At 41.2% G+C, this 27,219-nt stretch overlaps 1 protein-coding gene across 1 annotated transcript in view; it reads right to left on the reverse strand.

Moving 5' to 3' along the window:
- Positions 1-1,211: 1,211 nt before the first annotated feature.
- Positions 1,212-27,219, reverse strand: part of nectin1b (nectin cell adhesion molecule 1b) — a gene marked incomplete at its 3' end in the record, with an annotated part of 148,544 nt that continues 122,536 nt past the window's right edge. Inside the window, exons 8-10 of the mRNA XM_079166222.1 lie at positions 24,507-24,600; positions 18,310-18,411; positions 1,212-1,451 (exon numbers count right to left, since the gene is read on the reverse strand). Coding sequence (XP_079022348.1) covers positions 1,212-1,451; positions 18,310-18,411; positions 24,507-24,600 — 436 coding nt within the window. The remainder of the gene's footprint in view (positions 1,452-18,309; positions 18,412-24,506; positions 24,601-27,219) is intronic.

A 27,219-nucleotide genomic window follows, 5' to 3' on the forward strand; every position in this document is an offset into this window, starting at 1 on the left:
TTTAACTGTTTTCTTTACTTTTTTTTCCCCCAGGACAACCCAAGTATGTGATTGTCTTCACCTATTGTACCTGCATTAAGAACAACTCCTGTCGGTTGATAACTCTGCACAAACAGGAAGGGCCGACAACGCAAAGGACCTCAAACCAACCTCCGTGAGGAACTCAGGTTGTCACATACAGATATGGAAAAATACAGCATATGGCAAACGAATGATGTAAACTGGGAAAGTGTAGCACATTGCCAATCAACTATTTGTATTTCCCATCGAACAAGGTAGTTTTTATGTAAACGCTGGAGTGAGAGCAAACGGACAAAAAATGAATGAAACTATTTGTCTTTGGCAACTACTGTTATCTGATAATAATAATAATAATAATACCTTGGATGGATGGATAATAATACATGGAGAAATAGAAGAGAGTAGATACTGTTTGATCGCAAGCCCTTTTTTTCTTCATGGCTCATGAGGATAACATTCACTTCCAAAAGTCCGAAATATCCAGTCAAAATCCATAACAGCAAAGCCATTATGAAAAGTAACGGAGGATTCAGTTGAGACTGCCAATTCACATCTTCACGTAACAACCCTGTCATTAATTGTCATTAAAGGGGTCCATGTCATTATAGATTGATAATTAGCTTTACACATTTTATTTTTTTCACCAGAACACACTCGATCACACATACAGTACATGACTTTCAAAGAAGCAAGCATATGATTGACAGACAAACAGAAAACAAACAAAAGAAGCACGTTGCTATAAAAGGTCACTACCACTGTGGGAAATGTAAAAAATAACATAAGAAAGACAACAAAAAAAATGCATCTTGAGTGATACAATATTCTGTACACGGTTTAGACGACTAGCAAAAAAAGCAAAATATCCAAAAGGTGAGAGGAAGCAATCAAAAACAAACAGGATGAGTGGGCACTCGAGAGGGGTGAAGGGTGTAGAGGGCAGTTAGTGTCGACTAGCTAACATCACACAGGTGAGCGGGTTCCTACAGACAGCCTCAGTGGAGCAAGCGGTGCACAATACACAGGGGGATTCAGAGCTAGAAATTATTTTCACGCATTTTAAGCTTTCAGAACACACAGAAGCGAGGTGGGAGTGGATGCACATCCGTTCAGCGGAGCTTCGTTCCCCGTGAAGCGTTTGCGGCACTATCACGTCGCCTCTCGCAGAGCCGGGAGTTGCACGTGGTGTGTCACACGGATTGCTCCTTGGGGAACGTGAACGGGGCTCCGGGGCCGGGGGCGGGGAAGCTCGTGTTGGAGTACGTGGGCTCGCTGGGTGGGTGCTGCGCGTAGGGGTGCTGAGGCAAGAAAGTAGTGGGTGGGAAGGCCGGAGCGGGCTGAGACTCGGGGAAGGGTTCCATGTTGCAGACTCGCTGGTAGCTCATGTATTCAGCCGGGTTCAACAGCTCTTCTGGACGCCTCCCAGAGTCCTGCGAGGAGGAGACAAAAGAAGAGGAGAGAAGACAACACTGCAGGGTCACAGGGGGTTTCCTTTATCTGAGGAAAAGTTGACTGAACCTCGCAGTGGCGCGTCATCACACCGGTACATTGCAGTGCACAGCAGAACAGTGAGGGGCGAATTCACCAGAGGATTGTGCGACCACTGAACCTGTGCCGAGAAACCGTGTATTTCTCAAAGCACCTGCAAAAGGGTGAAATGTCCCCGCTGCTCCTGTGCTACTGTCACATATTTAAATGAGGTAATATGCAGGCATTTAGTGCAAAATTGGCCCCTTTCAATGCAAAAGTACCTCATTGCAAAGACAGTCCAATTCACAGAGATCAGCACTAATAGCCACTCGCAGTTACAGAGAAATTAGTAGCCTCTTCAGAGGGTTGGTGGTAACTGAAGTGCATAAAAGGTGTCCGCTCACACTAAGATATTTTGGAATGCAGGGACAAGATGCAATGACAGTTGTGTCATGAAAAATAAATGAATGTACCCCACTACATGTCGTTTCTTTAAATACATGAGGACAAAAACTGAGATTTAATTGTTCTAATTGTTGTTTAGTTACGCCGCAGTGCCTCGTGCGTTAAATGAGCACGACTCCCACCCGAGCCTGGTATTAAAAAAAAAAAAAAGCCCGGATCGACTCGCCGTGTCGGGTCTTATGGCTCAGGCTGACGCTCCCCCCTCACAACCGACGCATTGGCCTCAAGCACATTTACAATTTGCCACATGGGTAATTGCAATTAGACGCAAAACAAAGGGAAATTGCAAAACTCTATGGGAGTGTTTGCACAGTAATATCATTTGTTCAATAACTTGTGAATAGGACTTTGAGATGGGGCAGATAGGGGTTGCAAATGATACATAATTCATGGTGCTATCAGCGGCCGCAATCCATTCTTTGTGAATTTGCCCGTTAACCAGTGAGGATAACAAATGGTTTACTCATCAGACAGTAGAAACACAATTTATATTATAGTATAAAAGTCAAATTTCAGTAATCTTTTTCTGTAGGGGGCTGGATTAACTATTATCTTCTGTATTCATGCTTTTTTTATACTGTTTTGAGTTCCTCAACTAATATTGTTTTGTCTATCCTCCTGCTATTATCTGTGTTGACTTGTCAGGTTGTAAAAAACTGCTGTATTTCTACAACACATTTTTACTTTTATATTCACAGTAAAGGGAAATTGTAGGAGCAGTCAGTTATTTTCAATACCAGATGTGGCATTTAATATGCCATATGTGCATTACTGGCCACTAACACTAACACAGGCCCTATTTCCATGAATTAGAAAAGTGCAAACTCAGACGGTGGTGCAAACTGTTTTAGGCCAGCTGGTTTTTTGGTATTGTGGCTCAATAGCGGTGAAAGGGGTTGGATACAGATACAGAAAATAGTGGAGGTGTTTGGTTTGGCTTCCGGGTCATTATGATGCATCAAATCAGCCCTTTCATCTCGCTTTGCATCTGGATGTTTCAACAGATGTTGTAAAAAGATTGCTTTAATCAGTTGCCTGTATTTGGCCAACTGACCTGATTTCAATGATTGCATTCAGTTTGGTTACACTTGCATGCCTACAATGATGTCAGCACTGTCAGTACATGGAGTAAAACTGTGTCTATTTAAAGGGGCACCCCAGCAATTTAGCATTTACTTTGGTGGACTCACACAAGAGAGATAGATTAGAGATAGATTTTAAAAAAAGATCAAAATCGATGCTACTGAGGCGCTGACTTTGAGTCCTACAATTCCCATAATGCAACTCAAAAGCATATCTTAATTGACGCTCTCTGTCTGGCAAATAACCCCCACATCTTCTCATACTATAGAAAGCTCACTCCAGAGCCACATACGACATTACACAGCTGTTTCTACAGGCTGAGTAGAACTCCTCCCGACAAGTAAAATAGCTGCAGTGCCCTATAAGCTGTTTCCATGATTTGATAAAGTAATGCCTCCCTGTAATTATCATTACTTGAGTGAATATCAAACATCCAGACAGGGTTGTGAGATGTTCTTAAACAGCAGACTTTGCAAAATGTACTTGTTTTCTTTCCTGCCAATATACAGTTTAACCATAAGGACTGGAGCCAGCATTCTGCTGCACATCATGTTCTTTGACGCATCCATTGTCTGACTGTTTGTGTATTAGAAGTCTAAACAAAATGCTTCCAATTGCTACTTGGAGGTTTATAAAGGCTTAAAAAGCATCAGTGGGGCTGTGCACACAGTGTTCTTGGGTATGTCAGCCATCACGCTGATGTACTTGTGTAAACCTGGAATTTGGTTCCCAAGCTGTGACTTGGAGTTCTGAGTTAGAGTCAATAACTCTGTAGAAAAGTGCAGAGGTTCATGTATTTATTTTGTATCATTCAGTGCTGGCTGTGCAAGTTTTTAATCAAGGTACTGGCACCGGATGAGGAATGCAAAACTGTGTTTGTGAGTACACATAGATTAAATGCACTGAAAGAAAAGGCAATACCTCCCACTTTTTGGGGACATGTACTGCTTGGATTAGACTTAATAAAGACTTCCTGACACAGATGCCTTCACTCAGTTAAAATGATGCACCGACATGTGTTTTGGGTGGACGGAGAGTCAAGTTCCAAACACCACAATTGTATTTTGCTATTAAATTTGTACTGACTCCGCTCTCCAGAAAACTACCTGCTCGTTCCAATTATATTTATATTTTGTATTTTATATAAATCACAACCCTAGCAGGATATGAAATCACCACCAAATCTTGATCTGCACAAATATGAATATAGTGCCTTAAGCCAAAACTGTTTTATGTGTGAATTTCAGTTCTTGTTGCTCTTTTTTGTAGGGTCTACCAAACAATGTTTTGGGTCAACTTTGACCAGAATCAAATCTCCCTTCTCCCACAAAGATAAAGTCACTGCAAGAGAATAAACTTGCGAGGTGCATTAAAAAAAATGATTCAGCAGTTTCTTTCTTAATAATAGCAATATGTTGTTTTGTCATTGTTAATGTGTGGCCACAAGGACTTAAGCAGCTCTAAACAGCAATCATTTTTAAGGAATTCCTTGAATGTGTTTGTGTTGTCTTCAAAGAAAAAGGATAAATACATGATAATGAAATGACATGCAAAACAAAAAAAAATGGATGAGAGTGAAAATGTAACTTACGAATATTCCTCAAGCATCTCTACATCTACGAAAACGATGATCCCAACTCTGAAAACGTTTGGGCGGGGCAACAAAACCACAAACACACTTAAATCTGCCTACAAAATGTTGCATGTCTTAAACATATAATAATAATAATAATAATAACATAAAAATGTGAATATTAACCGTACACAATAAAATCGTCACAACACAAATATGAATCATGATTTAATGGGTAAAACTTGGGGAATAAAACGAGGGATTTTAAAAAGCAGGCCATAAAAAAAACAAAGTAACTTATGAGCAAACAAAGCTCAAAATTTTGTCTCAACTGAAATGCAGCCTTCATTTCATACAATGGCCCTCAATATTAACAACACGTACTCTGAGCGATACAATGTCTGAAGCAATACGCTCTAATTTGAAAAGACATAGTGAGGGATGAGTGGCGAGGTAAGCACAGTGGATGTCTGTTAGACAAAAGGGTGAGCGGACGGCGATCGTGTGTGAAGGTGAATTCGTGTTTTCACAGCAGAAGACATGCAAGTAAACTCCTCCTGACACACATGCTGGAGACAAAAGCGTCTGCAAAGCTTATTTGCTTCAGGTCGGTATCAGGGACCTTCAAGCAGCTGAAGAAAACTTTTTTACTTTGTCAGGTTATTCATTTCTTTGCTTGCTGAGAAGACCTTGGTGATTTCAAGCTAAATTAAAACCAACAGTTTGAGGAGCAGGTTCCTTTTTTCCAACTTACTGGTTTGTCTCAAGACATTTGGGATTCAGCCCTGAAACTAAGCAAACTGCTTTTGGAACATGTTAGGGATAAAGTGCCACTGTGAAGAAAAATACAGTCAACTAAACCGCTCTCAGTCCAGTGAAAACTATGAATCAAGTCTGGGTGTTTGATTGTTTAAAGCAATAGTTTGACAATTTTGGACACTAACTTTCTTGCCGAGAGTTTCTGTTTGTCATATATGAAGCTGGAGCCAGCAGCCGGTTGGCTTAGCTTAGCTTAGCACAAAGACTGGAAACAGAGGGAAACAGCTAGCCTGGCTCTTAGCAGTAAACTAATCTGCCAACCAGGACCTTTGAGTCTCATGGTTTAATACATTATGTCTCCTTTGTTTAATCGGTACAAAGGTGATTTTCCTGTTTCTGGTCTTATGCTAAGCTAAGCTAAGAGGCTGCTGCTAGTTGTAGCCGTATATTTACAGGACAGATAACAGAGGGGTATCACTTTTATCATCTAAGTCTTGGGAAGAAAGCAAATAAGTGTATTTCCCAAAATGTTAAAAAAGTGAGTGGGGCACCACGGTAATAAAAGTTTGTTTTTGTTTTTGTTCCAGAGCGGTTGACATCTTGGAGAGACATCATTTCCACTGCAGAAAAATGAATATTGTAGTTAACAACAGACAGATATATCCAACAAACAAACTGACTTTCTACAGAAAGTTTGTTTTGTTATTTGTTCACTTCATGATAATGAATGTATTATGTTAGTAAGACAAACACCTGCTCTATATGTATCAAATTGACGTGGTTAAAACTGCGGGTCGCTGGGGGTATTTATTATCAGGTGGGTTCCTTCCATCAATGGAGTACAGTGGATAACGTCAAATGCATTTCCAGGAGGCACCATGGTGCAGTCTGAGCTGCAGAGAATCACATATTTCTATACCTGCTGCGAGCAAAACTATCTGCTACACTGACAGCACACCCACACTCAGGTTTACATTGACAAGTACTTTTCCACAATAAAGAAGATTCACAAACAACAGCCTGCTGTCAGACGGAAGACCATGTCGGCATTGCTTTTAGCCATCGTTGCTTATTTCCGCCACTGAGGGCATCAGAGTTAAAGCCTACACAAAGAGGCTTTACATTTCTACAACCACATACTTGGCCTTAAATTACAGTCTGTAACTTTTTAAAAAGTTCAGCTTGTTTGTTATTTGCATTCTTTGGCTTATGACACAAAATCAGCTTTTATTCATTTCATTCCAATCAGATGCCCCCATATGCTTGTGTGCCATTTGGCAACGGTGTTTGACCCTAACTTTGGTTAATCAATACATTTTATTTATGACCGCAGACTATGTCGCCTTAGGGTGATCTACAGCAGAATACAAGCTGAATGTGTCTACTTCTGTGTCTAAGCCTTTCCAAAGTTTCAGCATCAAACTCTCGGCAGCGGGCCAAGGATTTCGATGATTTAGAGTAATGGCCTATCTGCAGACTTCTGCGGCACGCAAAGTGAAAAACCAAAAGCCCTGAAGTGCAGCGAGTGATCGAGCCCTCTGTTCAGAGAAAAACCTTAAGCAGTGTCTCAGCAGACACGGTGACTTGTGGCCGCTGCCGGGTTCAAACACCGAAAAACTGAATGTAAACCCAAGCGACTACGGAAGTTGATTGAGAACATCGACTATTAACTCGACAGCTCTCATGCTAATTATTTCCTGTTGTTTAACACTAGACAGAAGCAGATGCAACATCTGCTTCTGTCTAGTGTTAAACAACATCTGGAGCTTTCCCCTTTACAGGATGTTATGAGCTGACATCGTGTCCTGGAGCCTGATGTTTGACGTCACCTCTTCTTTACAAATTGTCATAATCTATTTTAAGTCCAGTTCTTTTGTCCACCTTGTACTTTACTTGATGGACCTGGATAATGTAACATTCATTACATTACCATTCCGTAAAGAAACCATGCATTTTTAAAGAGCAACCTGTGTTGTTGGCGGATGATAGATCGACTCTGTTTTGTTATGTGAAGTTCTCCCCCTTCCAACTATATCATAAAAGAAACCACCATTGCATTTCCTCCTTTACACCTACACAGAGTGTATGTTTTTAGCTGAAACTACCTCCGTTTGCACTATCACCTTAATACCATTGACGCTGTTGTTGCATTGTTGTATAGGGTTATGTTCATATATACAGTATATATGTATACACATTTTGAATATATATTTGTATTTATATTTTACATAGTCGTGAAATGTTTATGCTTACATCTTTCCTGTTTATTGTAAATTCTGTGTATGTACGTAGAGAGCAACGACGGAGTCAAATTCCTTGTGCGTAAGCGTACATGGCCAATAAAGCTGATTCTGAAAGAAGCTTGATGAATATATTCAAAATTCTTGTAGCTGAGTGACTGTGTTTCGCATCTTTGCACTTAGGAAGCTGTTGTAAAGGAAAAATCCACTTGCTTCCCTTAAGACTGCTGCACAGTATCTTTGACAATTGATCACCATTGATCCAGAGTTTCTTATGAGTTATGCGCAATCCTATTATCATCCAGTGATATTATGAATCTATTTCCATTCATTTCCATTGGGGAGCAGAGCATAATGTTATGCAAATGAATGAATACCTCAGTCTGCCTGCCTTTGCGGCTTTTCCTCACATGCTCATGTGTGTCTGCTCAAAAAGGTCTTAAAAAACAATGAAAGAAGACAGCATCTTGTGTTCTTCCCAAGTCTATTTCCACCTAATAAACAAAAACAGTAACAGGAAATGAAAAAGGTGCAAATGTGAAAACCAAAAGGTCTACCCAAAATAGACGGATGACTTCCGTTTGATACCATTCTACTAGCTTGTCTGTCTTCAGTCATGGTGTTTATTCTGCCAAGGAATCAAACACTAGACAAGACAAGCTTCAGCACGTCCATTCAGCTTGCCAAGCTGCTTACACTGCGAGAACAGAGAGGACGGCAACTTTAAAACCCTTCTGTGAAGATTCAACAATTATTCAAAGAGCAAAAACGCAACAGAAGGCTACAGGTGCTTTCACTTTGTGTGATCTGGAGAGGTTGTCTTATTGTTTTAACGCAACACCTGTGGCTAGCTATGTTGTTGAATGGTAAGTGGCCACGGTGTTGATATATATATATATAAAAATCAGGTCAAGATGTGAGTCAAGGCCCAACATCGAAGAATCAGCAACCCATTACAGAGTTGGTTCGAGGTCAGTTTCACTTTCTGTCAGGTCAGACATCCTCTCCTCCACTGAAATAATAGCTTTGGGATTTATTAGCACCTTTGTATGAATGTGAAGCAGAAGAAGACAAGAAGAAGAACATTCTCAAATGCATTAATTTACCACTGGGGGTTAATCTAAATGAAATCTGGCTCACCTTGAAATCATTTTCAAGCAGCAGTATATGTTGAGTAGATAGCATAACCTTGGGCGAAGTACGGCCCAAATAAGTTCTCATATCTGATAATGTAATAACTCTGTCAAAGCAAACGGATGCGAGGAAAATGCAATCAGTCTGTGATTAACTGTCGGTAGATTTAAGTCACTGGCCAAAGGTGAACTTAAGAGCCTTTACTCTTGTCAAAGAATATAATGAGGATTTTGTCACCCAGGATATGAACTAGTAGTTCAGTCTTTGCCTCAGCAAACACAGATTTTATTGAATGCTGTAACCTCATGGCTGGAGCCAGTCAAGGCGAGGCTTAATGCCTTATCACAGACTGGGAATGTCAACAGGCAATTCCCCGGAGGACTGTTACAGTATACCATCAACCACAGAGCTGCTGACTGAACACATTGTGAAAGCCGACATAAGAATTGAATCAATATTCATTAATTTGTCTCAGGACTGTAAACATGTTTACAGATCCGATTTAACACATTCCTTGTGTCCTGTAAAAAGTATTTACAGTATACATATATAGAAGAAATGTTTATTTTTTTTACAATGCAGATTTACACATGCAATGTATTAGATAATGCCTTGCATGCTTGTTGAAAGACATTATCATTATTTTACTATTTTATCACTATTCAATGCCAACAACGTTTAATATATCTTAAAAAGGTTTAAAAACTGCCCGTAAACGTAGATAATATCTCTTATTCTAATTCACTTTTACCTGTTTTAGTAATGTCCTAAAAACATTCCGATATTTAGAAAAAAGGATCTAAAGATACAGTCTACTTTTACCCTTCTTTCACAAAAATTGAAGATATTGTAATGAGATTTTTTGAAGACCCAAAGCCAGAATAAATTATGATTTAGTGTGAATATTTTTGGGAGAGTTTAAGGAGCTTCCTTCCACATGCAGCTGCCAAAGATTTAATACCAAAGATACGTCTGGGATGTTAATATGGACTGTATGCACATGGTTTTGTATTAAAGTTTTGTATGTAGGCACGAATAATTAAACCTGCTAATTTGCATGGCGGAGTTAAGGCTATCATTGCTGAAGTGCCATTTTTAAATATTCTTGTAAATCAATGTGCTGAATCAACATTATACAATCCATATAGGCAAAAAAATAATCAAACTCCTTTGATGAGGGCATTATTATTATAAATTAGGAGCTCTATTCAAGAAGGCTGCCATCCTTATGATAACATCCACTTTTGGGTTGAACTCATTAACCGAGCAACCTTCCACCAATCTTGTCCATCACTAACTGCTAGTATGCCACAGGCTAAGCTAACGCGTGCCAACGGTAGAACACGGTAGCTCAACCAATAGCACGATGCTCGGTTTGTCTAATCAGTAGTCACAATCCTTAACAATTCTGTTGACTCCTATGGAAGCCTAAATACATCTATAAATATAATAACACAGTCCAGGCTCTACAAAAGACAATGTTAAGTATTTTCTATGTTGATATCTTGGTGATTTTTTATTTAGATAAAGTTATTGTTGAAAATGCATATTAAAATTCTCCAAGCTTATTCAGGCAAACATGAGATTGTCTCCTTGCTTAACAATATACTCTGTGGACTCTATTTCAGCTGCCAATGCTCCTCATGGTGTTCTACATTGCGACATACATTTGCCACTAGTTTAGCTAAGTGGCTGCTCCCCATATAGCTTTTCATAAGGTCTGTTTCCACCGAGCAGACTCTGACGTGCAGGAGCACATACTCAGCAATTACTGTACACCTGTCGACCGCAAATGTATATTATTTCATGTTGTATAGTGTATGCCATTAGATTGTCATTTAAAGTATTTTTATATATATTTAATGAGCCTTGTTTGGAGGCGGCCTGAGAACTACTGCAAGAATTCTATTGCCAAAGACTGCTTCTCTGTTGGTATTGTGCACATGGCAAAGACTTGAGACTTGAAAGCTGTGCAGGGTGTATAGTTGTGGCGAGCAACCCTTTCTCATTGAAATTACATTCATGTAATACCAATTTGCTAAAGTGTTCCCATGGAATGGAATGGAAGTCTGTTTTCTACTAACGTAATGAAGATATGTTATGAATTGATGTATTTTGTTTCCCCAGCAGTTTCTTTGCAAATAAGGATGATGCATTTGTAATGCGTATATAGCTACTAGCAGCACTTGGATATGGTTATGGAAAGATCATGGTCTTAGTCAAATATTGGAAATTTCAACAGTGTGAGTCTCTGTTTTTGTGCCCCACTGGCCACCGCTCTGCACTGCGCTTATGCGGTTAGGTACCGCTGATAACGATATCCCCACCCAAGACGTTGTCGCGAAGGCGTAACGCACGCCCTCTGGTTCCTCCTCAGTTAAACATTTCTAGCTTTGTCAGCACTGTGACCGTTGTTTAGTTAGCAGCTAAGCTAGTTGTCATGTTCATGTTGAGCGCTGTCACGGAAGCGTAGCACCCACCCTTCCATTCCCTCTCACGTAAACAGTTAGCTCTGTCAGCACATTCGCACTGTTAGCACTTTTAGCGCTGTTAGCTGTGAGCTGTGAGCTGCTGGCTCACCTTAGCCATGTTTAGAGCTGTGAGAGGCAATCGAAATGCTCCAAATCTCATATGTTGCACCTTTTTGAGGGACTTTGTATGCCTGCTATCCACATGGACCTGGCGACTACTCGGCAGACTACTACTGTGGTGTACAAAAAGGTATAGGCATATGTTTTTTTTTTCTTTTCTTTGTTTTACCAGATAGTAAGTAGTAAAATAAATAAGTAATACATCAGCATCATTTTCATGAGACAGGGTTGTGGGGAAAGTATGTTGCTGTCACTCCCCGATCACTTCTGTACCAAGCTTGCTGTGTGCTTGCAGGGAGCGTTTGTTTAGGTGTCCAATAACGGACAGAGAAGCTTGTTGACAACAACAGATAACATAATTGTTTACCATGCATGTCAAAGAATGTTTAATTGAACTGACTGTTATGTATGAGTCCATAGTGGTACACTGAGGAATTGATAATTCATCATTGTTTTCACAATGGGTCAAGCTATCATCACAAAGCAAATAATTAAAACTCAGGAGGATACAAACTGTCTCTTTGTCCGGAGAGAGCTGGACTCACTGGTCTATTGCTTCTGGTTTCTATTAGTGTACTTCTGACAGTGTCTACTGTTGCCATCTGGAGCTGCAGTTTAAGATGACAAAGGGTAAGAATGTGTTCTTCTGCCTTTTCTATACACGACGGTAAATCACACTCTCAGATTTTTAAAAAGACAAACAACTCATTCCAGATAGGGATTTGACTTTTTTGAGGCTTTGTGCGCAATAATGTATATGGATTTGACTTTTTTAGGGCTTTGTGGGCAATAATGTATTTTACTTCTACATTTACACCCTGGGAGGAAATTGTTTCGAAATGGGAAGAGAATAGCCAATTCAGTATTCCAATAACACGCACTTTGTGGTGCGCCTCAGCATGTCTCAACAATTGCTTCAAGAAGGCCTCCTGAATGGCCCGTAAAATCACCTGCCTTAGGTATTGCCATAGAAACCACTCCAAACAGTACTAGCATGGCAGTTTTGGGTCTTATTACATCCCACTTTTCTGTATGTCTATAATGATGAGTTCAAGTGTCGCAGGGGACTGTGTTAGTGTGTGATGGAAGGATTTATCTCCTTCAGATCAGAGCAGAGCAGCGTCTGGTAGATGAGGGCTCTGCTTCGCTCTGCTTTTGCACCAATCAGGGTTGTCAAGTGTGGCATAATCACTTGAAAGACATTTTGTTTGCGACTGTTCGGGGGAAAAAAATATTTTACATGAGATACCTTCAATATTATGCACCGTGATTGTTGTTAAGATTCAGCAAAGCATAAATGATGAACATCCCGAACCACTGTCTACAAATGCGATTGCATGGAGAGCGCATGCCTCTAAGATGCTCATGCAAAAGACTCATGCAGCTAAATGGGCCGTATCATTGACATTAGTAGGGAATGTTAAATGCTTACAGACACTATCTCGGCAGATTTCTCTAAGAACACGAGTCATGCATGCAAAGACTGAAAGACGAGAAGTTGATGAAGTGTTTTACATCTATGGCTCGCAATAATGGGCAAGCTGGATTTAGTCTATGTTGTAGAGCCTGAAAATACCCCCGCCTCAATCAAACTCTCTGCAGAGCAGCGGCGGGGAAATCATAAGACGGCGGAGACTCAAGAGGAAGGGGAGACAAGGGAACCATGTGGAGCATATGAAGGGAGGACAGTGTGTGTGAGAAAGGGAATGGACGATGGGAAAGGGTGCATCAGTCTGTGTACCTTGAGGCCAAAGTCTGAGGGGAAAGGCCTATAATGGCATGCGCTAGTGTGAGCTAGGCTGGATGGTTGCATACTCGACAAGGTCCCCAGGGCCAGTGTGAGCAGAGCTTCGTGGGCTGGGAGAAGAGGCCAAAGCTGCAGTATCCAGCTCCGCATACTGGACATCGCAGTCCTTGTGGCCAGAGTTCTGGAGACAAGAGAGGCGAAAGGTGTGTGAAGAGTGAGGCAGCCAAAAAAGGAGAGAGAGAGAGAGAGAGAGAGAGAGAGAGAGAGAGAGAGAGAGAGAGAGAGAGAGAGAGAGAGAGAGTGTTTGTGAGCAGTGGTGTTAAGAGAGGAAAGCAAATGTGAAAGCATGGAATACATAAATAAAATGTCAGATTAAGACTTAATGTGACAAGTCGACAAACAGATGGAAACGTCACACAGAAAACAGTCAGACAGAAATTAATACAAGACCATAAATAAAAAGGTTAGAGATGAGGAAGGACTCAGACTTTGTTTACATGCACATAATGATAAGATATCCAAAATGTTTAATAAAAGTGTTTGCATGTGCAACAGAAAGATGCTTGTCTTCAGTAACAATGTGTTTATTTCAGATGCGTTTTTATACGCATATATTTTTTTATATTTCAGATGCTTGGAGTTGATGGGCATTAAAACTGGATCCAAACACAAACAATCACTGTAATCAAACAAAAACAAAAGCACACTGAGCGTGTGTTGCTATGCTTGGACTATGGTCAATGCATTTCCACACAATCTTTCAGAAAAAAACTAGAACTGTGTAACTACAGCAATTGTGTGTTCTGATCACTGCATGAATTCACTGATAATGGCTGTAACCACAGTTATTGTGCTGCAAATGGAGGTACACAACCGCGCAAGCACATTCTGGGAAATGCTGGAAAAAACGCTGGAATATCAGCGTGCATGTAAACACAGGCGAGGACCTTCACTTAACCAGCATCAGATACACAGATGATTGAGCGACTGATTGACTCAATAAGCAATTGTCCAAGTGAATGATTGAGTGAATGATCTTAATGGGGTAATCAATAAATGACAATGACAGCTTTCAGCGCTGTTTATCCAATTCCAAAAATACCTCTCAGATGGTTGTCTTCTGCTCTAAAAAGGGCACTCAAAGACACTGGGTCAATAACGATCTACAAATGAATTTAGACACTCACTGACAAGCCTATGCATACAAAACGCATTGTAATGCGTAATAAAAAACATTGTAATGTAAAACAGGAAATGTTAACAGGGGCTTTAAAAACTAAATGAAATAGACAACAAGGTACCAGGACAATATTAAAGCAAACAAGGTTTTGATTTCAGGGCCAGACTTTTAGTTTAAAACAAAAAAACTGCCCACGCACTAGTGACAGCTCTTAGAGGGCTCCGTCTATACTCATAGAGTCTGGAGTTACGATATGAACTAACGGTGGTCTCCTGGCCGCAGGGAGGATGAGACGAAGCTGCGGGTCACTTTCTTGTTTCTGCCACTTTGAATTGAATCCACTAAAGAAATCAAGGCATGCAAGGAGCGTACAGTCCCTGGTTAGTGTCACATTAAATCACAGGTGTTTAACGTAAACTTTAAGCCTAAACCACGCGAGACCGCCATAAGATAGCTGTGGTGTTTTGACCGGCTCACAAGAGTTTCATCAGATTGGTCGAATGTTGCGTATTCTTATGCTGCAGCTTGTTAGTAGTTAGCTTTTTTTTATTTTTTACAAGTGATGACTGTATATTAAAATTGTATGGACACAGTAGTAGAGGTGAAATGCTACCCCCTACTTGTTTTGAATATGTGGCTACATCTTATACATTCCAGCTTTAAAAAGGAATAATTATTTTTAGTCAAAGAACTCGTCGTGTTCATTCTGTGTTTATTCATTACGAATAACATTATTTCATTATGTTGAAGATGGATGCTTAAACGGTGACGGACTGACATATCATTTAATGAAAAGCAAGACAAAGGGGTTCTTTCAGCACAGAGCAGGACAAATGGGAGTGAGACTGCACTGACAACAAACTAGAATTGCAAATAAATGATGGCAAGAATCAAAAGATAAGTCATATTTTGAGGGGAAAACACTCCAGAGTCTACTTTGCTCTGTTTTCTCTTCTATTCTGAGAGTTAAAAAAAACGACTGCATGAGAAAGTCAGTGATTGGATCAAATGGTAGTGTCTCTCCTTTTAGTCTGTCTGCTTGTGCCTGGTAATGAAATCAATGGCGCAAAAGAGAGTTATGGGACGAAGGGAATGCAAAGCAGAGATGTCAGCTGTCCTGTCTACCTAAATATCATGGATTGCAACAGTGTATTTTATTTCCATCTGAGAAAGAATTACCAAGAAATGACTGCAGCTTTTACAGAATTTAACATTAACCATTCGAATCTACTGTGCAATCTCTCCACTGCTGCATATTTCCCCACCACTCACACTCTGCACTCGCGTGACATTTAAATATCTGGAATATTTGTCATGACCAGAGTGCAATCAGGGGGAAAATTACAGCCACATCGCAATTCAAAATTGGCAGATAGTGTTTTGCCCCTAGAGAATCATCATTAGTAACACTCAGCAGTCAACGCATGTCTCTCACAAATAGTGTTTTGAAAACCTCACTGATACCCTGTTCATCTTAAGAGCAGCCTTGAACTTCAATTTAAGTGGAATGTTATCAGAGATAAGAAATAAATCTAGGACAAAAAAATGTTTTCTCTGCGTCAAAGGATTATCGGAACTAAACATCCGTTTCCTTTGAGTATTGAATTGAAGATGATAGTTTAATATCCTTGAATAGCTACACTATCAATTCGTCAGGGGGAAAAACCGTGATGTTAATTGAGTTATCCCTGCAAAATTTGGTTTGAGACAAGATGAGTAATTTAAAAAGCACACCATAAATGCAAAGCCGGAATATTAAAAAGCTTTGCTGTCAGGGAAATATATGAAAACACAGTGCATGTAGTTGATCAACTTTAACTTGGATGATGTTTAGGAGGACATTTAGCTGGAGTTGTGTGTACCAGTTTCTTGAAGAAAATAAAGTTTTACTGAAATCAGCATACAGCAATTAGCTTTAAGCCAGTTATTTACCATGCAGCATTTCAGAACAATATGAAACACACCTTTCCCTGCAATGTCAATCATACACTGTAACAAACGCCATTTAATTCAACTTAAAAACCTGAACGGCCAGGCTGCCTTATTGACTAAACAGTTGGTTCGCTCCTCTGATTGCTAGTTCATATGTAAAACTGACATAACTTAAGATAATAACTTTGATAAACTTAAAAGGAGAAGGATTGTGAAAGTCTTTATTTTCTTATCGTCAACAAATATCATTAAAAGACCAAAACCAACAACGTGTTGGTACATCTCTCAATACTCTCGGACTTACAGTGTATGTGGATCTCAGCTCCAAGCTGATTGGTTCCTACTGAAGACATACACTACATCTTTAATGTAGGTCACAAATATATAGTTTAAAAGCCATAGACTCTATTTAAGAAGTGGACACAGCGATGTCACCCATTGGTTCGTGGACTACGATTTTGAAACCTTGAGTTTGGCATAGCCTGCTTTATATTTTATTCTAAGTGGGACAATAATTTACTAAATGAACATCATGCTGTATTGAAGAAAACCTAAGAAATCAATCTATACAATCAGACTTATTTTTGCAAGCAGAGGAGTCGCCCCCTGCTGGTCAGTAGACAGAATGCATGTTTTAGGCACTTCTGTATTGGCACTTTTCAGAATCGGTTGCCGTCTGTTAAAAAAAACTAAAGTTTATAGCTTAAGCTGTTGAAAGAGAATTAAATAGAGGAAATGTGTTAGGGACTATTTTCAGCAGTGGATGAATACACATTGGGTAGTGGTTGTGCTTAAATGAACGTTCCAGACCGTCTTTACTGCTATTTCCGCATCACCTTACATTCTCTTGAACAATAGGACAATCAAGGCAAATTGATATTGTCCACCATGATAACATCTCCTGCAACCCCCCCTGTGGGTCCCGACTCAGTTTTTGGGAATGACTGTAGTGAGTATTCATGGCAGCAGGACGGTGATAGCTTTTGGACAACAATGACTCAGAGGAGCACAAACAAAACTGTGTTTGGTCAGTTTTCTTTGTCTTCTCATGATACATGTTGACAATAGGAAAAAGAACATGGCCAGTCTCGGACTCGTGGTTGTAACTGAAATGGTTTTAAATGTTTTAATTAGAAATTCTAAGTTGATTTGACTATAAACTGACAAATATATCTAATTACACCGACTGGCTAATGAAAGATGAGCTGATTTCATTAAACGGGCTGTAACCAGGTTAACACCCACGTTATTGTCATTAGTTTCTGCACACTATCTTTTTGGAAGTTGCACTTTCCCTTCTACAACAACAGCAGGTGTTTGTTTCAACAGGAAACATGACACTTCTTGCCTACGTGATGCAGGTTTGATAGTTTGATACTGTACGATGCTGCTACAGCAAGCCGGAAGGATGTTTTTTTTTCCCCTGCTCGCGCACACAACACGCACGCGCTTGCACATTGTCCAAAAGTCGAAAAGAGTTTTATTTTCTTTATCTCAAAGCTGAGTCTCAGGCCATGGCAAAAAAAACATTCAAGCATCTGTGCCACTGAGGGAGGCTCACCACAGTTAGCAGAGGCATCTGATACAACCCGGCAAATACTTCACAGTCAACAGTTAACACTCACGGGGCAATGATATACTGTAGAGCATCACACTGCAATTTATCGGCGCGCGGTTGCCATGCAAACACAGGAGTAATTACGAGGGATTAGAGGAAGTGGAGGGGGAGGTGAGGCAGAGAGAGAGAGAGAGAGAGAGAGAGAGAGAGAGAGAGAGAGAGAGAGAGAGAGAGAAAGGATGTCGACTGGCCCAGGTTTAGATAGAAGGTGAGTGCTGATATAAATGATGACATGAGCCTTAGTCAAAGCACCCACTGGGTTTACTGGTCAGCAACACCAGACAAGCAGCTACGTGAGAGATCCTCAGTGGCATTCAGGAAGCATCACAGCACTGCATTTCATTTGCAAATCAATTTCTCAAAACACCGCCAAGCATAATGGCACAGAGACCACGCCCTTTCACCAGTAATTACCACTGGCCTGCGGGGCGGCGGCTGTGGGTGACCCCTTCATGGAGAAGCTCCTTTGAAACCCGCCCGTGGCATCGCTACTCACCGGCTTATCGGTGAAGGGGGTCGACTCGGAGGGCGCCATGTCGTAATAAGGAGGCTGAAGAGGAAGCTTCTGCATTTCCTCGTCCTTGTCGAGATGAACAACCTATGGGAAACACCGAGAGCTCAGCAAGACTCACAACGAGCTCCCACAAAGCCAGTTAATGCTGGGCCTGCTTCACAATCCTCAGCAAGGTTGAACTTGCTACATGGAGGGGAAGTCCTGCCCCTCTCCGTCTGAATGGTTCCACGAATTACACATGTGATGTTTGTCAGTTTGAAAGATGATGTTGCACATCAACAAAGTCACAGTTTGGCGTAGCACCATTTAGATTTTTCACAGTGATATCTATGCACATAAATAACTTTAGCTAATGTGTTTTAAACAGCGACTCTTTTTGTCAGCCGGGAAGCAAAAGGATGAGCAAGGCCCCTTGTTGGTGTGTACATCCTGGTATGAAACACGCAGGCATCGTAGCTTAGTAGGACTTTTGGGTGCATGTGCAAAATCATCTTTTAAATTGACAAACATCATATGAGTAATTATTGGCAGAATTCAAACGGAATCAAAAAATGGTTTGTCTCTCGCCATTGACTACCGTACATATTTATTCCCAAATAAGGTCCCATGGTGGAAGAGGCGGGACTTTGCCTCTCTATTAGCCCATCGCTGAAAACAACCACCTTTGCTGCACACACTTTACTTCAGAGCTACAACACTCCAGCAGCAGAATATTATGTTCAAAGTTTTTTTATTTCATTTGCTCACATTTGTTTTTCCCCCGGTAATGAGCAGAAACAAGATGGGAAATCTGACAAGGAACACAAGTTGACAGCAGTTTGAACTTAAGTCGCTCCTCTGAACTCTACATGAGCATCAAAAGTTATTTTGCCAAATTAATTGCTTCCATATCACACAAAAGGTATGATGCAAACTTCTGAAATAGTGGGGCAGAAATGTGAGGCTGCAGGAGCTGGCTGCGCCTCACCGCCGCTAAGGGAAAGAACCGTAGGGAATTTAATTCACACATGAAGGTGACATGTGATCACAAAACGGATTCGCTGCAGATTTATTACAGCTTGTTGTCAATATATGGACAAAGCTCCTTGAAACCACCTTTTCGCATTAGTATGTGTTAATATGTGAAATCATATCTTGCTCTCTTTTTTACAGGGAAACCGAAACACGAAAATGTGAACTGTTTCTTTAACTGCAATCACAAACTGGACACCCGGTCTTGATGTGAAACCCCAGTTTACTTTGCAGGTTTCCTTTAATGGTTTGATGCCTCTGAACTAAAATGTTGAAATTGGGATTCATCCACCAGCAAAGACACCTTTGAATGGAGCTTTTCTGCAACTGTGCCTTGGCTTTGTCATATTCCAGAGGAATATTTGCTCAGTGTTTGAGGATTTTAAAAACTGGACTGCAGATAGTTTTACATTTAAAAAGACCCTTTCATGCGTCAAATGTGCGATATGTGCTCTCTGTACAAAACTAAGCGATGTGCTTATTAAAGATACATAGGCTCCTATTTCACTCAAAATGCTTTCAAAGTGTGGGACATTACGGAAAACAGGAGGTCTAAACATTTCATTTTCATATTTAGGAAGCCTTGTGACTTCAAAGCAAAAATGACACACAAAGTCAACTTTATACTACATCAGATTGTCAGAGGATCATTTTTAAAGATGGTAATAATATACATGATAAGATCATGTTGATATATTATGGACTATTTGAATTTCATAATGAAGGGGTCATTGCATATTGTTGTTTTGTTGATAGATTTTAAAGGAAAAATTCAGCTGGAAATTAGTATTAGAAGAGAGCAGAGCTGTATGTATATACAGTTTATGTATATCTCAAATCACAGCATTACCCTACAATAACAACATTTTTGCACCACAAGGATTGTTTTTTGAAAGAGGCATAGAGGACATGGCAGCTGCCTAAAAAAGAAGCATAGAAACTATATATAAGGATCTCACTCTGAAAATCAAGGTGCAGATGTGAGGTTTTCTGAAGCATAATGGAAGCAACGCATGAAGTGTGGGGGGGGGGGGGGGGCAAAGTGCTCCTCTATAGTTTTCCTTCAACACGTCGTCGGCTTAAAATTTTCCACGCAGTGTGCTTAATTGATCTGTCATAATCACAATGCAAAGTTTGACGACGCTGACAGGAAGGTGCCTTAAAAGGACAACAGGTACTAGAGACCTTTCACGCCATGAAGGAATTTATTAATTTTTAAGTGGCAAATGAACACTCAAAAAAAGACCTTCATTAAACATTTGTCAGCGCTGAATGAGAGAAATCAAAGTTGTCCAGAACAATGAAGCCATCAACACGATAAATGTGAGATTCATATAATAGGTGTTGAACAATGCGTTTCCCCTCCACACCTCTGCACTGTGGAATATGACGGATCAAAAGGCTGCCTATTGCTGTTTGATCCCCACTTTTCCAACATTCAGAAATAGCAAGAATTTCAGTCAATACGCAGGTCGAGCTTTTCCATTAATATCACCGTACATCAAACAGCAAAGAATTTAATGGCTGAGTGGTCGAACGGTGAGCTGAGCGCCAGAACTCATATTCAATTAGCCGGGGGAAAAGTTTCGAGGCATAAAGACATCGGCCTCCTGGATGCCTGTCGTCTGCTTGGCTCTCGGAGTCCACCTCAGAGCAACGCACAGCGAGTGTTGTGATGGAGCGAGCGCAGATGTTGATACTTTGGCTGCGCCGCGAGGTTCTGCTCTGTGCATTGGGCAATGATAAAACCACAATGCTGCCAATTTCTCCAAGCCAGCCTGGTCACCTAGCAACCCATCCTGAAATAAAGCTGTGGTATCCAACTTTCTCAGGACCCAATTTCAAGAATAGGATATGCTGCATTACCCATTACCTGTCTGTGTCTGCAAGGCCCTTTATTGGTAATCCAAACTTTTTTTCCCCCCTAGAATTGGGTTTTCATTGCTGTCCGGGGTGTTTTGGACTGAGGGCTGAGCAATAAGACTCGTATCAGAGTACACAAAGGGAAGAATATTTTTTTTTGGTAAATTGAATGAGTTTATAAATCATTTATAGCTATTTCTTTATCTTAAACAACTAAATTATTTCTCATACCCACATTATGATAATGATTTCTTATGAAAGATACAGCTACTCTCTTGCGTGATGGATCAAACCCGGTCTGGTAACTTTGTGTCCTCAAAACAAGTGAGAAAATGAAGTATAGCAAATTATACCACAACGCAGCTCAAGGACATCGCAGACAATGAATACAACAGTGTTATTATACCAAATTACCTGGCGGCTCTACGGATGCTGATTATCTCAGTGTTTTTTAAAGAAGCAGCTCATCGAGATGATTGACAGGTTTCGGGGCAGGAACTCGTCCAGCTGAAGGGGCGAAGGCAATTTCTGGTCTATGATTTAAGGATGTCGCTCAGCTTATCCCTCAACAACTTCGTATTTTTGGCTCGTTTTGAAACTGTTCCGTCATTGAAACAGATGTCGAATGAATGTTGAAGGTGCAGCCGTTGCTGTGTCACGACCTGCTGTGCAGAATGAACTACAGCCACAGACGGTGAGAAAGACTGAAATACTGAGCCTCGGTTAATATTTTGCTCTGCACATGCCCGCTTGTATAACAGTGATGCTTATTGTTTATGCATCAGTGATCATTGTGGATTCATGCGCGCGTTACCCATCGTGTCGTGGACCTGCTGTTATACCTCTTTCTTTTGCTTACTTTTATTTTTCCGGATGCAAGCTTGCTGAGCGTGCAGCTTCCTTTAAAGCAACTACAGCCATAAAATTGAACACATTAAATCCTGTAAAGTGTCTATTACAGCCTCATCTGTCCACTAATCACCAAGTATTCCTCTGCAGTAGCTGTGCAGGGAGGAGAGCACATTACTTTCCCCTCTCTTCATTACCTTGTCTGCCCAGATGTCCAGGTGTTTGACCTTGGAGCTATAAAGAGTCTCATAAAGTTGGATATAAAAGCTCGGCAGTGCTGATACACGGTGGTCAACGCTGCCATAATAACTCTTTTTTTTCCCCCCTTATCGCCCCAATTTGGAATCGTCAATTATTTTGGACCACCGTCTTTGGCTAAAGGTCTGAGAAAGATCACTACGGCGTCTGCGGACCCGTGCGTGTTGTTGTCGTGTCATGTTTGTTTGTGATGTGGACAAAACTACAGCAAGCCCGCTGGGAAGTTTGGTACCAAACCTGGAAAATCATTTATATGGTACTGATTCTGCGCTATTTAAATAGCCCAATGCAATATATAAAGATTGTGTTTTCATGCAAGCTTGACAAAAGAATATGGTTCCATAAAAAACGTTGATCACACAGACCTGGAGCCAGAGTTGGTACGACCATCGAAGTGACGTTTCAAATTTGGAGAGAAGGGCTTGGTAATATGTTTTTGACCCAATTCAAGAGGCGTGCATCAGCTTAAGCTGCACTACAGTCACTGTGGTGGCGCACACAGGTAGACGGGTGCAAAAAGCAATGCGCCTACTTTAAACTCAGAATAGACAGAAAAGCATGCTGGCTTGCATTCTGCAAAATGCGACCGGATGCAGTAGCACATCCTGGTGTTTTTTGACATACTGCATTTGACACACTATGTATTGGGAGATACTACAACTTTTTTATGACATACTAAATAGTATGGTAGTATGAACTGAGTCCCATGCTACGTATTAATTGTGTAGATTATACAAACGTAGTATTTATTAGCATTCCTTTTTGCAGTTTGGAAGAAATCAACACCCTTTAGTGTTTAACACTAACAGGAAATGATTTACCACACCCGCCATTGCAAAGGCAATCAAACTGTGACTTTACAATGATTTAATTTAAATTATTCTAAATAGTCCTAATATTCAGAGGTGTTTCAACACCTTCCACAAATAATTAGAATGTTTACAAGCAGTGAGCACACTCCAAAATATCAGTATTTTTAGTACAGATGGTATACTCATTTCAGTCACTATTCCGCTGTGAACACACTACAAACCAGAATGAATGTGTAGTATAAGGACTTTTGGACAAGGCGACAGTGATGCCTGCTTCATTTAACCCTCCAGGACGGAACTCTAGGAATTGCTTCATTATCTGCGCGTCTGTGCATCAAAGCACTGCAGAGGATTGAACGCGGGTCTCTGCAGTGGTGGAGTGTTTTGCCCCGGATCAGTGTTCTGAGAAAAACAGTTAATATGAGTAGATTCTCCTCACTAATCCACCCGATGTTGACATTTCAGTTTGTCTCTGACTAATAATGAAATTTCTCATTCAAATCCAGTATACATATCTCGGAGGTTAAAAATAAAAACTAAACAAACACTGCGGTGAAATGAAGCCGTTTATCAGACTTGAGTGGTACTTAATGAGCTATACCACTCATCTAATAAGAGCCAAATACAATAGAATGAATATATAACAATATATAGCGTGAAGTGATCACGTCTCATATCAGACTATGCTTCAATAGGAACCACAGGGCCGACTGAAATGATGTCACCTGCACACGTTCAATGCAGAACAAACAACAAGGTACTCTTTAATATTCATTCTGCAGTGTGAGGGTCAGTTACGCGTCAAAGATGACCCACTTACCGTTACTCTACTTATCAAGAGGGAAATGAACTACTGTTAGTTTGGTAATTAGATTACATGTAACTGGCTTCACTCAGAGAAGGGGGCCTTCTCATATTTAGATATTGGAGCACTCTGAGCTAATTGAACTGCAACCGGATTGTCGAAGGAACTCTGTGACAAGCGGCAGCTTTGTGAGATGAGAAATAATTCATAACAATATGAAAAAAAGCCTCCTGTTATTTAACTGTCATTTCACTGGATTCCCCAAAATACTTTTCGAATACCAACCATGACGTGATATAGAGTAAAATCCCCTTTACAGAAGAAAAAAAGATAGAACCCTGCCATAAATATTACGATAAACAAGTTATGAACATAATTGCTTGTTTTTTGTGCACTTATTAATATGTATTTGTTTTTTATATATATATAAATGTTTTAATTGGCAACGTTTCACTCAAAAACTGTGGCTGAGATCTGAGAGAGAAAAAAGTTCTCAGACTTTGTGTCAGATCAGCCAGAGAGGACACGAGTAAGAGGAGAGGAGCAGGAAGAGGAGGAGGAAGAGGAGGAGGAAGTCTTACCTGGATGTCATCGGATGTCAAGTGTCCCTTCATGTCGCTGTTCTTCTTTTTGGGCGGAGGCGGGGCTGGCTTGTGGGCGGGTGGGAGGTCGGTCCTGTTAAAAAAGCGAAAAGATAACATGACACTCAGCACAGACGGGGATCGCCACTCCTTCCGTCCCTCACCGTCCACAGCACTCTATAATGAGAAGTCCTGCCTGCACTTGCCTTTTTCCACTCTCTCCTCGGATTTTGATAGATCTCGTGTTGGCGGCTTTGTTGCGGCGGCAGCAGCCTTTCCCCCTGCCCTTTCAAAGGCTCTCGCTGGAGAGACACTGTGCTAATGAGAGTGGGCTGTAATTGGACACTGAGGTGAGGAGATGGGGATGGAGGGAGTATAGGGGGGCAGGGAGAAGGGCATGTGTGAGTCAAGTCCTCAGGGTGGATCGAGCCTCATCTAGGGCGCCGCTCGGACTAACACCCTGCCCGCTGTGCAGAGACTGTGTATTTGACACGTCGTCCCCCGTTGCTGCAACTCAGCGAGCTCAGCAGGCGGCTCCTGCTCCCCACCTTCCCCTGGATCCCTGGCACTGATACCCCCTCTAACCCCCCACCCCCCACCCCCCCACCCGGACGCACTCACCCCACCCTTTCTGCTGACACACCTGGGGAAGAACAAAGCCTCGACAACCGAACACCTGAACTCGTTTACATGCCGCCATTAACAGGACAGTTAACAACTCTGTTCCTCCAAATCGACAATGAAGTTCCCACCAGAGACAGAAGTCACCCCGACACTTGATAATGAAAAGGAAAACTTAATTGTGAGCAGGACAGACAGCTGTAATTGAAATGCTTGATGTTGAATAGTGTTTGAAGTGCATCCCGATAATTATTTCAGACAAGGAAGCGGAGGGGTTGTTGCTACGGATATCGCCACAGAGAAAAACCCCTTCCCTCATACACGCTGGCAGTCAGATGTCATCTGTCCCACTCTGACACGATATCAGGAGTGATCAAAGATAATGAAGTGGAGCGCAGATACTGAGCTGTGTACCTACACGCATTATCTCCGGCTCCTCCCGCCTCCCATTCGCACTGGTTCACGTCCTTATTGAATAACATGACCTTTCCGCAAGGCCAAGCTGGCGTTTTAATGTGCAGAAAATTTGTGCATGAGTGCACCCCTTAACTCTTTCTTTCACGCTCATTATTTCCAGTCCGTATCACCTTGTCTCCAGACAGGGCTGCCGTGCCACAGCTAGATTCATGTAGCACCCTCTTCAGCCTGCCTGCAGCACAGAGGCGGCACGCGGCACCCTCCCCTCATCTACAGAAGCCTCTTCCTTCGCCGAGCCTTTCCTGAGGAGAGAGGCATCCATTTTTCCCTGAGACAGATAATTACGAGTCTTGTGGAACAGCGGCATGCTCATTATAAAGTATTGTAATCCGTTCCTTGTGACTGACTGGATTCTGATACAGGTGAGCGCGATAAAGAAAAAAGAAAAAGCTGTGACAGCCGACAAGATCATCTGCTTTCAAGAAATGTACGAAGGGAAATGCAATTTTCACCCTCTGCCTGCCCTGTGTGTACTCTGAGTCACCGAATCGTGACATTTCTTCAATCAGCTGAAACAAAAAGCCGATGTGTACCTCATGCACCGACCTAATTGCCATTTCATTAAAAAAAGAAATGCGGTATTATCAGAGATTTTATACAGTGTTTTAACACGAATCAGTTGCACATCTTCATGCTGGAATTACTCATCGTGCCGTGTTTATGTGCCGTGTTTATGCATTTGCATTCAGATCCCGCGGCGTTTTTCGACTTTTTCGACATTTGACCCCCCCCCTCCTCCTCTTCACTGACGATTGCATTTCAGTGCACATTATGCGAAGGAGCTTGTTCAAATAGGCGGTTTGTTTGGGGTCCCGTATGCAGAGTGGGTTTATTAAACCTGACCAAACATGAAGGAACTCCCTCGTCTCATGACGGCCAGCCAGCAACAGCCACTTCCTCCCGGTCACACCTCCCTTTCTTGATTCAATTGGGCTACATTCTGAATCTGGTTACGCACAAACAGCGGCCTCGGGAGACCGTCAGTGTACATGCCGTCACTTGACACACTGGCACCAAAACAGAGCGAAAAGCGCCATCGGTGTTTAATGAAGTGGCGTCTCCATGTGCCGAACAAACATACAGTACGGCCAAGCCGTGTCAAGACAAACACACTATGTGTGTGTGTTCAGCTACTCAAGCTGTGTTCCGATTCCTCCAATATTACAGACTACTCATCTTTATAACACACTGTTTCTGATAGCATGCAGGACATTAATGTACTTCCCTGTCTGTCACTGGCAGGAAGTAACAAGTGAAGAAAGACAATTAAAAAAAGGGAACGCTGAATGCTTAATGATTGAATACTTGGTGTTTTTGTTTTCGGAGATGATCCTGTAACTGGATCCACAAATTGTGTTCATTTCTTTCTTTCATTTAAATATGACATGCTGACATCTTTGAGTGTATCAAAAGAATAATTGTAGTTTATTCCAACTAACTAATTCTGATTTTTGTTTTTTTTAGCAGCTGAGTTTTGACACCGATGAGCTCATCAATGTAACTGCTGAGATCTGCTAACAAAGTAGCGTCACTACAAGTACAATGTGTCAGGTGACCAGACTTCACTGTAACAATTTAGCCAGATTAATCAAAACCACTTTATTAGGCGGTAGTG

The sequence above is a fragment of the Pholis gunnellus genome (genome assembly GCF_910591455.1).
Source record: "Pholis gunnellus genome assembly, chromosome: 9".
Lineage (NCBI taxonomy): Eukaryota > Metazoa > Chordata > Actinopteri > Perciformes > Pholidae > Pholis > Pholis gunnellus.